This window comes from Bidens hawaiensis, unplaced genomic scaffold, assembly GCF_021521415.1.
Source record: "Bidens hawaiensis isolate Kalapana, Puna unplaced genomic scaffold, B.hawaiensis_p1.1 tig00000326_1, whole genome shotgun sequence".
Taxonomy (NCBI): Eukaryota; Viridiplantae; Streptophyta; class Magnoliopsida; order Asterales; family Asteraceae; genus Bidens; species Bidens hawaiensis.
The window spans coordinates 7318932-7334218 of record NW_027491025.1 but is presented as its reverse complement, the minus strand read 5'-3'; the positions used below and the strand labels follow the sequence as shown (position 1 = coordinate 7334218).

Below are 15287 nucleotides of genomic sequence, written 5' to 3'. Positions count from 1 at the left end.
ATTATAACAACATTTCGAGCTAAGTTTATTACTCTACTCATGTCCTCCTTACGATCAAAAGCCCTAAAAATCATTTTGAAATATTATTAAAAAGTTAACGTCTTCAATTTTTTTTAGCAGGGACCACTAAGGGCCATTTTTTTTAAATCTAGGACCACCAGTGTCAATAAACTCAGTTGAGACAATAGCCTTTAATTGAGATTATTAAAATCCAATAAACCATTTTTTAGGAGTATTAAGAAGTGGAAAAAAAAAGGAAAGAGAAAAAAGAAACTAAAAAAAGACTAAAGTTTAGTTGAGACAATAGCCTTTAATTGAGATTATTAAAATCCAATAAACCATTTTTTAGGAGTATTAAGAAGTGGAAAAAAAAGGAAAGAGAAAAAAGAAACTAAAAAAAGACTAAAGTTTTTGGTTAAAGTAGTATTTGTGTTAAACAAGGTGTCTAACATGATATTTGGGTTTATATCGGTTTAACCCATGAACACATGACACATTTTAACACCCCTGGTGTGAATTTTGTTAGCTTATTTGCACTTGTAACATTTAAAAGAACATGATCTCTCACTTTGATAGTTTCGGTTATGTCCTTACCGCATTGTAGACTTGCAGTATACAACGCAATTTACAATTTATACTTCTAAATAAGTGAAAATAACATGTGTGTTTTAGTTAACGTGTGGTGGTGCCTAGACAAAGCTAACCTGCCCGGTTGACATGAGACCAAGCATGGCCCATGACGTTTGCACTATGTTAGTTCGATTTCCAGCTAACGGTGTGTATACTTCACTAGGACACGATTTGTAGCTCTCGCCCCAGCCACCTTCTTCATTTCGGGTTGAAAGTAAAAACTTTACCCCTTTGCGAACCGCTTCACAATTGTTATATGTTTTTCCAGCTGATTCTAAGCCTCCTAGCGAAAAGAATGCACCATATATGAAGCATATCCCCCAATAGCCATACCTACAAATATTAGAAGGTTTTTAATATGTGAAAAAGAGGCATCATTATTAAATAAATAGACAGCTGCAAGAACTGTATAAACACTTTATGTTAGTTGATATACTATGATAAATAAGACGGTCATAAAACAATATAACAGCTTGTGTTTCTTTCTCTCAATGTATCTTTATGGTTTATGAGATTCTCTATTTAAAACTGATTATGTATATATAGTTCATAACATTACCATGAACCGTCTTTCCATTGGGTGTTCTCTAGATAACACACTGCTTTCGTGACCGAATTATCTATTTCGTTCTCTCTATACCCGGGGTGCAACCGTTTGAACGCTATAAGAGCTTGCATCACAGAAGTTGTGCACTCAACATGCCTGATTTGATCACCCAGAAAACAAAACTTAAGGATCTACAAAAGTTTGATAAATTTAACGATTTGTAAGAAACTTTACTCTCGTTCGACGACAATGTCAGCGAACATTTCCGAAGGATTCAACATCTACATGTAAGAACACAAAAAATGTTTTATATACTAGCATATCATAAACCTTTAACAAACAAGTTCATGTACCTGTAAATATGGTTGTGGGATTGGTGGTTCCCAAACTGCGAAACCTCCGTTTGTTGGACTTTGTACATAAAGTAGAAAATCGACCGCATCATATAACCGCTGCTTATCGAACTTTTCGCCCTCGGGCATTTCAGATAGCAACAACAAGCACTGTAATATGTTTACCATCAAAACAATATTATCTCCAAAATACGAAAAATAAACATAAAACAAGGTTAAATGATCACTTTCAATGCCTCCCCAGTGCAATCCGAGACGGGCCAACCATGATCTTGATCCGAAAATGTCCATGCCCCTTTGCTAAACTGTCGACACATTTTACTAAAATCACCGGTCGGGTTTTGTCTGATTTGTGATTCTTTAAGATAGAAATGTGCTTTTTTAAGGGAATCTCCGTATTCTTCAGGCATGTTACTTGCAATTATTGCTTGAGTTGCGAATGCGGTGATCCATAATTGGCTACCGAATGTTTGGGACTTCATTCCGTCTTCAGCTAACCATAAGTAATCAGGGACTCGAGCTAGGTGGCGCTTAAGCTCTTCCCCGTTGGGGTTCTCTGCCCACCAACACATCATTTGGAATCCCTATCTCGATAAAAGAAGGAATACGAGTTCAGAATCGGACACAAACTGTTATTTAGTTATCTGACGGTTTTGCGACAAATAAGACCGTAGCATATCTTGTGAATTTTACGACATACAAGTACGGTGAAAATTTTTGGTTGCTTTGTTCACCAGTTCGGTTTTCGTCTTATTCGGTCAAAGCAGAAAACTGAACCGAACAGAATTCAGGTAGATTCAAATTGAAAACCAAATTTAAATTCGATCAGTTTTAACCGAATATTTTTTTACCTTTTAAAAACTTTTTACTTTTTTTACAGTTATTTTTTATTGTGTTGAGTTGGGATAAATTATAATTGGATTAAGCTAAATGATAAATAGCATTTTTGTTATTCAGGTTGAACATAATTCACTTTTCTTTAAATGGACAACCCGGTTTAAACCAAACTGGCAATTCGGTGTGGCTTTGATTATTTTGGTCCGGCTCGGTTAATTGATTCTAAAATACATAACGAAAACCACTAACTCTTCGACAAACATTTTTCTGTTGTGGCAGATTCAAAACGAAAAGTCGTTGAAAATGTTGTGTCGAAACCTCTCATTTAATCGTCATAATTCTGCAACAGGGTTGCAACGACCTTTTTTTAACGTGTCATCTATCTGTCGCTAAAATCATCAAATCCAGTCGGTTTAGTCAACCATCCACAAATTTATTAAACGCGGTCAATATAAAGTCAACCATGAGTGGTAAAATAGCTATATATGGTCAGCATTAACTTGAATGTTGTGACGTTTGCCGACCACATTACTAATGTTGTGACTGGTTTGTGACAGGTTTGCCGACCACATTACTAATGGATCCCTATTTGTTAACTCGACATATACCTTTTCAATGCTTGCCATGGTAATGTACCGGCTCTCTTCCGCGTTGTAACGCGTCAACTCAATCGTCCTTTTAAGGGCTCTTTCTCTTAGTTTGGTAAAAGGCCAATATTTGAAAAGTGGTTCACTCAAGTAATGAAGACCATCCCATAACATATCTTGGACCATTGAATGAGGGTAGTACAAATCCTCCTGTAATAAAATAAAATCACAATACATTTGTGACAACATAGAACCCTTTTTATAGTATAGCCGCTCGTGAGATATTTTATATCGGCTTGTTAAAAGCTTGAAGGATGAACTTAAACAAGCCTGAGCTCGAATTACCTCACGAGCCTAAACGCGCCTATATTATATGTATTATCTGATAATTGTTTTATATAAAACTATGAAATTTTTTTAATAAATATATATTATGTTACATATAAAAGTTTTATTTAAAAATACGTGTAAAAATAATTAAAATGTATATAACATAATTATCTAATTATGAATAATAAATAAGTTGAGCCTAAGTGGAGTTTGAGTTTGAAAACTACTTAAAAGTTGAGCTCGAGCTTTATAAATAACATTCTTAGAAAATAACCATTGAACAACCTTGCAACATCTATGGCGTTGTTTATTCCAATTTATCTCGTTGTATGGCATGGGATAAATCTCTTGACGTAGTTGAAGAACAAGATCGGTGATTGGGCCATGAAATTTTCTTCCGTATAAGTATGACACGGGCATGTAGACCGTTCGACAATAGCACCACATTTTAGCTACATTACGGGCATGAAAAGCGATGAGAACAACTAAACTAATTTGTCGTCCAAAACATCATTGAACATTTGTGACTATCAAGTAAGTCGCAAAAGCATATGCGACGGACTATGAACATTGCATGTTTAGCCAACCATTTTCCCATTTTAGCGACTAAATACTAATCTCTATATTGCGGCAGCAACCACCTGGGACTTTTTAGTTTTAATAACTAATTAGTTAACTTTCGAAAAATATTTGCCGCGCTTTCATGATCTTTTTTATTTATTTTTAAAAAGCATTTTACGATTTATTTTTGTTACATTGTTATCTGGGTTTTAACATATTTCCCCTATAGCAATATTTACTTTATGATTATTTTCATCGTTGACATTTATCTAATTTTATACATATGTAATTGCGACCGATTATAACAAGACGCAAAGTTAGCGCCATATTGAGTTCCAGTCACTAATTTGTGACAACGTTTAATCAACAACCATTCGTTAAGTTTTGTGATCATTATGTTCGGTCTCCATTACTCGGATATTCAAAGTGTACCTGGATGAAAGGGTAGAGCTTCTGGGAATATCCAAAATTCTGGTGGAACCGGGTTGCATCCTTCCCATTCATACACACCAAGTACCTACACACATTATAAGCATTTAAAATGGCGTACAATTGGTTTATTCGAACAATTTTATATAACGAAGAATCTATGTAGATGAACCGAGTGTCAAGTTTGTTACCGAGAGATAAAGTTTGCCCCAAGAGGGTATGGAAGTCGCACCACCATGATCGAGTATCCATCTTTGGGCTCGAGTGAGTGCTACATTTGCATAATCATATTCTTCACCGAGTAGTCGTAGGGCTACGTAGCTCAACACGGTCACAAACATGGTGCTATGCCCTTCGATATGAAATCCCCATCCTCCGTCTTCACCCTAACATCGATTAATATCACCAACACCGATCATCTAAGCCACATTATTGAAAAAGCATGTAAGTGTATGAAGTATGGTTTCTTACTTGATGATTGTAGATAAAACGTTTCATCTCTTTTTTGTGCTCCTTTGTTAAATGTGTATCTATGGCTCCACTTATGTAGAAGATAATAATCTGCACATGTAAGTAAGTGTTGTTAATAGCTTGTTGAAACTTACTACACCGTCCAAACAAGACCACACCAACTAGTTTGGCCGGTAGATAATTATACAGTTCATTGTTTGAGAACCGAAACCAACTGTATAAACTGAACCAGGCGTTTAACAATTATTATTTATTATTTAATTTTAGAAATATAGAGTTATTTAACACTGCTTATACATTTTTTTGTTCAAAACCAAAGTTGCTTATGTTCAAAACGAACAATATTGATTGATATTGAGGGTCTTGATATTACAAAATAAGATTTAACGGCTTGATTTTGATCTTCACACTTTAGGATTCTTGTTCTTACATTCTTACTGACTTACCATATGTAACTAGACAACTAGTTGTAAGATTTTCATAAGCGACATCAAATCAGGCGTTAGGCTCAAATGTTTTCCATATCTTTTCACTATCTCCTGCGGTTCGGAGAGGACTCAGCTGTTAGTTAGTACCCCCTTGGTTTCGGGGTGGACCCTTTCACTCTATTTTATTATATACGTTTAGTGAAAAGAATGTTTTTTGATACACCTAGGACATGGATTCTTTATGAACCAATGGATCGTGACAAGTCGTTACTACTAGCAATGACTTCCTCTTTCATTACTTCATTCTTTCCATATCCCTCTCCTTTGTTCTCAGTTACTCATCAAATGGCACTCAGTTCATATCTTTAATTTAAGTTCGATCATTGACAAGGTTCAAAGAAAGGGTGGGCTATTGATAAAGAATCGATTCCAAACCACAATGCTAGCAGATGGCGGGAGCTCCGCCTAGAAGAAAGACACAAAGGGGATAGAATGCCTTTCTTCTCTTAAGATATTTCTTAAAAAGAGGTGGTATTAGTTTTGAAAAGAAAAGAAGGCCACCGCTTATCCAATTCATTGCCAATTGCAGCAGCAGACTCGAACCGATCGTTTTGAGTGAAGGCCAATATGGGCAAAAGGGTTTAAGTTGTCAACCACAGACGGGGCTAAACTTTAGCGCGAATTCAAAGCCGGGAACCAAGCTAAGGATTCATGATTAGCGCGAAAGCCTAGCGAACAAAGAAGCGCAGCCCCTCCATCGACCAAGACTCCTTCAATATGCACTTTTATGTAAAGTGGCTTTAGGTGCATGGTCATTGCCTCAGTAGGTCGATACTCGTGCTGAGCTTACTGGTCGTAGTATGTGTCCTTTTTCTTTTTGAAGATGGTGATCATAGGACTGCCTTTTATCAATGTAACAGGCTCAGTCTGCTTCTCCCGCTGTTTGTTCGAGAACTTGTCGCTCTTCTTCGAGTTTTTTAGGTTCCTTGGACTCTATCCTTCTATCCTATAGTTATAGTAGATTAATACAAGATCTGTCCTGGTTGTTATGCCTGTACTTTGATGAGCATATTTTCGCCCAATACGATTCAGTCGATACAGAGTCTCTCCAAGCGTCGAGCAGGGCCTCATTCACTTGATTTATTTGACGAATGCCTAATCCTCCCTTTAGGCGTACAGACATCCTCCCAAGCCAGCAATCTGAGCTGAGTCAAATATGAGAATTGAAATGCGTTGTTCTTTCTCTAAGAATCTGCAGCCCCATGTACCTGTCAAGGTTGAACAACACCAACTGTAAGCCTCTCTATTATTATGAACGAAACGCAGACGCAGAACCAAGCTTCCAATCTCTAAAATACATACACATAACCTCCCCCAAGCATCATCACAGTGGCTTGAGGATTCGTCCTAGAAGCTACTGCTTCCGCCTCTCTAGGCTTCGCTCTCGCTCATGACTGGTATATATGGATCTCTCTATGTAGTGATCGGCCTTCTAGAAGCTTCGCCAGAAGGAGAGACACTTTGTAACAATTCATCGCGATAGCTGCCTTTGGCTCTACTCTAATTGGCAACGAGACAGTGGATTGATTCCTACACCTACGGGCTCAGGTTCCTTCCTCCTCTAGTCCGAATCAAGATGGCTCCTCTCTATCTTGTGATGCCTTCGGCCCAAAATTATCCAGATAGCTGCCTTTACTTTTAGATTAGTCAAGGGAAAGCTTATGAACGGTTCCGAAATGACACGCTATTCCGTCTCATCCTTTCGCCCCAAATGGTAGGAATAAGATAAAGGAGGAGGACTTTTTTTACTTCAACCGAGGAAGACTCGCACCCGCGTCTTTGTTTAAATCACTGGCAGTTCGGGCAGGCCCGCAGGACTGGAATTCTGAAAAGAAGGAATGTCTGGCTTTTCCTATTCTAGTGCAGGTTCTTGCTCGGTATAAATCGCTTCACTTTGAGTGGGCTTGGCCCGCGCTTTGACAAGGTTGTTGCCCTTCCTTCCACCTGTAGAGAGAACCAGAGTTAGGCCTTTGTATGACGGATATCTTGATAGTAGGATCAATGATCTTTAGTTTCATTCAGGATCGACATGCCCCAGGTTTGAAGAATTCGATGACAGGCCTTCGCTGCAAAAGATCCCGGAATTGGTCGATTCGGAATCGGCTGGATTGGATAAAGGGTTGTTTCGTCGATAGCATTATCTGATGTGGGATGCGTAGTAGCTGTTGTCACGGTAGGGGTCCCTAAGGCGGGAATTGTCCTAAAGTAGCCATAGCGTTGATTGCTCTCCTTGTTCTATTGTACGGGCGAATTATCTTAACGAAAGCTTTCTTTTTGGCCCTCGTGTGAGGGTTGTCATAACTTGTGTCTATCTGCTGTTAAATGACTTCACTTAATAGAGTCCTAAGGGCAGTCTCTTTGAGAAGGGGCCGTATTAGTTTTTATTAGCTGTCCCAGGGAAAAGAGTAAGGATTGGCTGTTGGCATGTCCGAGCTAAGATCGGTTGAGGCGGGTAAGGTTGCCTAGCTTACTTGGTAAAGGACTCCTTTCTTTAGTTTAGCGGTCATGGATCGATTCTAGGTGGTTCACTTGTATACCCCTATTCTCAGAGTTCACGTTCTGATCTAGCAAATCGACTTTTCAGAGGAGTTCCTTAGTTTTTGGACAGGACAGGTGGGAACCAGGAGGTAACGCGTCTGTTAAAGCAATCGGGCAAATGCGTGTATACTAGCTTACTAGCTGTAGCTGTTACTGTGCTTTCTGGATACCTTTCCATGCTTTAACAAGCCAGCTACGCACCTTGCTCTTCTCTTATAAGCAAGTAGCTTTGATTTGGGAATAAGCTGAAAGTCAAGTAGTATGAGTTGAAGTGAAGGGCGCTAGTAAGTAATAACTAGTAAGTAATAATCAAATCAGGTGTAAGGCTCAAATGTAACTAGACAACTAGTTGTAAGATTTTCATAAGCGACATCAAATCAGGCGTTAGGCTCAAATGTTTTCCATATCTTTACACCAAATCAAACATTACACCTTTCAGTGACAGAATGAATTATTTTAACTTACAAGTGGAGGAGTGAAGAACAAAGGGCCAGCATGTTCAGTAGCCCAGTGACCATCTTTTGCTTGGATTGCACGAATTAGCCGAACAGCTTTTCTTGTTGCCGTTGTCACGGCTTCATAACTCACATTCTCGTCCTCTTTTAACCTCGCGGGTGGTATACTCAGCACATCTATTCCGTTCTCCCTGATCAACTACACAAGGTAATCCACATTATTATCCATGATGTAAAAGAATACTTCTGCTAGTCGTTAAATATGTCCGAGCAAGAATTAAGTATATAATAACAACAATATTAGTAATATATTTTAGTAATAATCAACAAAATAATAATGGTTTTCTTGTGACTTTGTGGTTTTCTCTTGAATTCTCTCATGGCATATATGCATATATTTGATTAGTACTATATAAAAATTATGTAGCTATTAATCTATATCTGGTTGGCTGGTTATAAGTAACTGCTTGCGTCACGTATTACAATTCTGTGATCCCAATTTTTTCCCGCTTCTCTTATATCATCCGTTCATATTTACAGTAATAAAACATAGTATATCAAAATATCTTTTTATAATTCTTAAATCTTTAAATAACAAATTAAATATTTTCTTTATTCAACTTATGTAACATACAAGTTTTTAAGATAGTAATATAAACAAATAGCTAACCAAGTGTAAGAAGAAAATTGAGTCGTTATAAATTTGGAGGCCTAGAACAAGTGGTTACGTGTGTATGAAAATATAATCACATAATCTGTTTTGAAAAAAAAAACAATCCAAAACTCTCCTTCATTAACCAATCACATACAATTTTTTTAAAGTGATCAGTTTTACCTGTATCCGCATAAGTAAATCACTGGATGTTTGGAAACCCTCCTTTTTTCGTTCTAGGAAATTTTGACGTGCGTTTTCGACTTCTTGACGTTCTTCTGGAGTTCCAGCATTTGGGTTGAACTCCCAAAACTGACGACCAACAAAGTTGTTGGTGGTAATCAAGTAAGGATCATTACCTTCGGATATCTTCAACTTCCACATCTTTTGTTTTTTTGTTAATTGATGGCCCAAAGAGATATGTTGTATCATGCAATAGGAATGAGGATGTGTTTGTGGTGTTATATAGGGTTAATTTGTTTTCCTTTATTTCCTTTTGGTGTAACAAACTAGGGTCATAGTGGGGGAGTTTACTCCTTTAAAACTAAAGTGATTATTACTTAAATTATAAAAATATATTGGATAGCATCATAGCAACTGTTTTATGCATATGCTTTATTTTTTATATGTTCATAATTTTAATACTATACATTTTATATCATCCTATATTCATTTTGTTTTAACTTTAGACGGTCATTTTGTGTAACAAAAGATGTTTGAAAAAAATGTTAGATCGGATAATATTTTCTACAAATGACTGATCGATAAAATTAATAATAATCCATGGTTTTTACGAAAAGGGAAGAATTTTACGTTTCTAAACATTTGATACCATGAACTATAGCGTTACATGTACTTAAGTAAAATACACCAAATAATTGAATAAATAAGAATGAAGATCAAAGGATTATTATTGCAAATCACTAGCCAAATGATTATAAAAAAGGAATTGAAACGAAATTGAAAAACTGGATTATAAGTAATCGCCAACGGTCCCTATTGTGTTGTTAACGATCTTTTAACAACCAAACTTCTAAGTGATCAAACACTAACGATCCATGCATGAACTTAAATAAAACTCTGTTAACTTCAATGAATTAGTAACATGACAAGTTCATTATTATTCCTCAACTTTTTAATTCTTTTTTCAATCTAAGTTTCAAGCAATGTCTTCCGCTCTTTCAATTTGTAGAATTCATTATTCTTGTCTTTTAGGCTATGCGTAATGGGCTATAAAATGGGCAATAAGGGCCACTTTTAGAGGGGAACACCCCCGGGCTACAAAAGGGGCGATATTGGTGAGGGCGACAAATATATGTCGCCTAAGTTGTTTTGTGGTTTAATATTATTTTATTTAATATGTGTGATATATAGGGTAGGGTTAATGTAAAAAACAATAGTTTTGTGAGAATCATAAGAATAAATGTACACCATTGGATCTAGGATCTAATGGTTGAGATTGATAGTTTCTAAAATTCGTATAGTTTCTTATTTAAATGTTATGGTGTCCTATTTAGATTGCGTACTTTATTTTAAAATCTTCTCACAAATCAATTGTTTTTTATTTGAACCCATATATATATATATATATATATATGGAATGGTTATCTTAAAAACAAGTAGTTTCCTAGAAAGACTAAAAATAAATCATAGTCATAAATCATGTTAATCAATGATTGAGATTTAAAATTATCAAAAACCATCATAGTTTCCTAGAAGTACTCTTCTACCATTATAACCGACATAGTTTCCTAGATTTGTTCTTTCACTATATATTGTAATGCCACATGTTAAAAATATATCGGTTCTTACCATTCCTAGGAAACTCTTTCTTTTTATTTGAACTATTTTCTATATGTATATGTATATATATATATAGGGGATGGATCTTGCGAGAAGTGATATTACAGCGAGAAGTGCGAGAAGTGAAGGTATAACTCCATTAATCCCTAATTTCACTCATTTTCATATGATGTTACATACATATATGTAGGTTGGTTGTATTTATGTCTTAATTACACATTCAAACCTACCTACAAACATATAAATGTACCGAGCCACTTTCAAACCTATGTACCTACACACATACAAACATACAAACACATATACAAACATACGTACACATATACAAGCATACGAACCTACACACATACATATGTACCTACACAACGCACCTACACATAAGAAATGGAGTGAAATTAGGGATTAATGGAGTTACACCTTCACTCTCGCACTTCTCGCTGTAAAAAAACTTCTGAAATGATCCAATACCTATATATATATATATATATATATATATATAGCAAGGTTAAAATAAAAAGTAAAACTATCCAAAGAAGTGTAACAAGTGGTTTTTACCCTTACAAAAATAAAACACACCGAACAAAAAACACACTAACAATATCCACCATCAGATGATCAAATCCAATGCCCGATATTACTTCTCACACTTCTTACAAATAACTCACTTCTTATTCTAACCTGTTTCGACCCAAACACTTTCCGTTCATAAACTGTTTCTAGCCGAACTAATTTTACTAAAAAAAACCATCGACTTGAACTATATATGAGTCTGATCTACCCATTTAGTTAACACAAAAACTAAGAAGACATGAATATTAAATTTATCTTTGTTCATATTATAATTTTAAGAAAGTCATAATTTGTTTAATTGAGCTAATTAAAAATATTAAATATTAATAAATGCATTAACGATTATATCATTTAACATCAAAATTTATTAAATTGAATGGATGGTAATTAAAAAATTAGTTAATTACGTGGAATATATATAAATGGGAATTGATTAGTTGGCATCCCATGTGGATGGTATATTTGAAGGTCATGTGGAAACATGTGTTGCTGACTGGATGCCCGTTTCGTTATAATCGATTTGATTGATGGGTTTTGTGAGAATGAGAGTTTCGGTTTGAACTTGGGTGTTTATTGTATGGAATGATGGTTGATGGGTATAAGAGTAAAGGGTTGTTAGATGAAGCTGTGTGTTTTGTGCTATGGGTTAATGTTAAGGATATGTTTCCGGATTTGTATTGCGTTAATTCGTTGGTGACGGGTTTGGTGAAGTGTAGGAAAATGGAGTTGGTATGCAAGGTGTATGATAAAATGCTTGAGTTGAAAATCGTTCCGGACATGTAAGTTTATACTAATGTGATCAGTGGTTGTGTAAATGTGGGAGGTTGGTTGAGGCGAAAAGGGTTTTTGGTAAGATGACAGAGAAAGGGTGTGAGCCGAGTTTGGTGACATATAATGTGATTATCAGAAGGTTATATAGAGACGGGTGTACAGATGAGGCGTTTGAGCTATACACATGCAACGGTTATAGCGAGTTGTGTAAAGTTAATAGATTGGAAAAGGCGAATGGTGTTTTAGAAGATATGTCGTGCTGAATTGCAGAAAAAACTTGTCAAAAATGCGCAGAAACGAGCAATTTTAAATGTTGAAAACAGTTGAAACCTGCTGATTCGTTGCCGATTTGCTGTTAAAACTGCTGCAACGCACTGTTTAAGTGTTGAACTGTTGATAAACGAATTGTTTTCTTGCTGAAAACATGCCGAAACTGCCATGACTTGACAAATTCATCAAATTGCACCCAAACTCAAAGAAGGACCACAAGCTCGTGGCTCGACGAATGAGAAAGTCTCAGTATTAAGAAAATGGGGTTAGCTGTGAAAGAAAGAGACCAACATTCATTTTTGAATATTCATAGCTGAGTTTACTAAAAGTGGGACCATCTCATCGTAGTGATTAGAGGACACCTATAATCGTTCACATCTAATGTGACACGTCCCCCCCCCCCCCAGTTTGATCAACGGTATCAGTCGGCTAGAAAGCGGGGCTTATCTTGTTTTGAGGAGACAAAGTAGTCTCTTGTACTAACCGAACCCTCAGTTCGTAAGTCTTTTTCAACATGTTACGAAGCTCCAGGCGGTCAACTTGATGCGGGAGAGGCATGAGTGCAGTTCGATCTTATGGTGTATTCCTTTGTAGTGAGTAGGGCCTCTTTCTCATTGATTAGTTTGCCTCCGCTCTATTTAAAGGTCTCCAATCCTACGGCGGTTTTTTGTCAACGAACCCGTGGATAAGTAGGCCTTTCTTGTATACCGATCTTCAGCCGAGTTCCTTCCATCGTAATAAAATCTGATGATACGCTTTGGCGTTGTTACCCACCAATTAAAAGGCCTTCTAGGTGGATAAACGTGCTAAACTGTGTGGAAACGTGTTAAAACAAGCAACTTTAAGTGCTGAAACGTGTTTAAAAGTGCTAAAATACACTATGTTTCCAATGAAACTTGCTGAAACAAGTTGTTTAACGTACTGAAACGAATTGATAAACGTGCTGAATGGGTTGTTTTAGCATTATGTTTGCTGAATTTGCTGTTAACAATTTGCGGTTTGCAATCATTCGAGTTCTAAAGTTGTTTAAAGTTTGTTGGTTGACTAGAAAACGCAAACGAGCTTAAATGAATAAAAGCCTGACATTTTATGTAATACAAAACCATAGATGTATGATAACAGATTAATGGATACCACCATATGCACATTAATATTATTTTAGGAGCTGTAAGGACCAAATAATCAATGAATTTTAGTTGTTTTTTTTTTTTTTTTTTTTTTTTGCATATTGTATGCATGTTCAAACCATGTGTTACATTTTGAGTTTTAGGACACTTTATGATATCTAATGTTTTTCTTTTCTTATTGCTACTATACTGTAGTTTGCAGTTTTCGTGTGATTAGTATTGATTCTTCCCCAATACTATCTGTTGGAAATCTTGTACTACTAATCAACAGAAATAATGAAACAATCAACATAGTAAACCGGGATTGTGTTTAACACAATTCCCTTAAATAGATTCTCGGTCTGTTCCCAGGGTACTCTGGTTCGAAACAGAATGGTGCTCTACCGGACTCGATCACTTGCTTGAAAACGAAAACGAAATATTATTGTTGCAGTAGGAAGAAGATGAAGTGTGTTTGTTTGGTGTGTCTTGACTAAAACCTGGTCATGGTATTTATAACCAAGAGTCATAACCATATAATCAATTCTTAGTTATGACCATTAAAGAATATTAAATAATAATAATAATAATATTTATCTAATTACCATTATAAAAAGAATTGTAACTGAATCACAATAATCATAATCATTATGATTTATTAACGGTATTGACCAGACAACCAATTTGAATTTCAAAAACTGTCTCACGCGGGCTCGGGTTTTCGGAGTTGCATTCGTGTCCGCGGTACGTGCGGGCACGCACGAGTTCGATGGATTTCTAGTCCAGAAACTCAAATTTGCACCCCCCCCCCCCCCCGCGCGACCGTAGACTTGTGGTAAAACATGTCATAAAGAATTCAAATTGGTGTAAGGGTTCTACCTTATAAACCATTCATTAATTTGTTCCCAAACCGATGTGGGATAAACCTTTTACCACTTCCACCACTTCCTTCATTCACACACTTAAAATTTCCAACAATCCCCCACATGAATGGAGGTCGAAACAACATTATTCCGATTAGATTTCAGCTGTTGAATCTTGCATACAATAGGCTGGTGTTATCCTTTAAACCTTTGCTTATGAAGCATACTTAGCCCACCGGCTCTGAGTAGACTGTGATGTCTTTGAACTCGTCTGCCGTTTGTGTAGACGACAATACACTTCACACAAGACTCTCCCTGACAAATTCAAGTCCTCATAGTTATGTTCGTTATGGTCATGAACATGTGCCTGGTTCTGCAAGAGCTATTAAGTATTGTGCCCAACAACACCCTTCGAAGCGACCCCACTTCTCTCTCACATAGGTGATTCACCATGTATGACTACCTTGGTCGAATCATTAAAAGCCATATGCTTAGCCTCACACTTGTCACTTTTAGGAATGAACTAGGAAGGTTACCTTGCTACGTGGTAAACTCCCTCTTAAAATTGTAGGGTTATCCCCCCCCCCCCCACAGTGACCGCACTAATTCATACAATTAGGTTTTCCTATTGAACTCAACTCTTGGGATCTCCAGTCTGTTAAGTTAGGTTTCCTTCGCATGAACTTTAATTTTTCAAGGGCTTCAGTCCCATTCCCATGGACGACTTCTGAACTAACTCTCTACTTAGGCCTTTTGTTAGCGGATCCGCAATATTATCCTTTGACTTCACATAGTCAACAGTGATAATTCCAGTAGATATTAGTTGTCGTACCGTATTATGTCTACGTCTAATATTCCTATTCTTACCATTATACATTGTGCTATGAAATCTGCCAATTGCCGATTGGGTATCACAATGTATACAGATGGCCGATGCCGGCTTAGGCCATCTTGGTATATCCTCAACAAATTGACGTAACCATTCTGCCTCTTCGCCCGCTTTATCTAGGGCGATGAATTCTGATT

The 15287-nt window shown here is 36.6% G+C and overlaps 1 protein-coding gene across 1 annotated transcript; it reads right to left on the bottom strand.

The window, feature by feature from the left end:
- Positions 1-666: 666 nt before the first annotated feature.
- Positions 667-9425, bottom strand: LOC143622477 (dammarenediol II synthase-like). Its single transcript, XM_077093611.1, has 12 exons — positions 9062-9425; positions 8237-8425; positions 4746-4835; positions 4466-4660; positions 4278-4362; positions 3570-3736; positions 2976-3164; positions 1758-2114; positions 1531-1680; positions 1412-1458; positions 1190-1333; positions 667-963 (listed from the first exon to the last, which is right to left on the bottom strand). The coding sequence occupies exons 1-12, from the start codon at positions 9308-9310 to the stop codon at positions 690-692; spliced, it is 2136 nt and encodes a 711-aa protein (XP_076949726.1). The 5' UTR covers positions 9311-9425; the 3' UTR covers positions 667-689.
- Positions 9426-15287: the final 5862 nt, after the last annotated feature.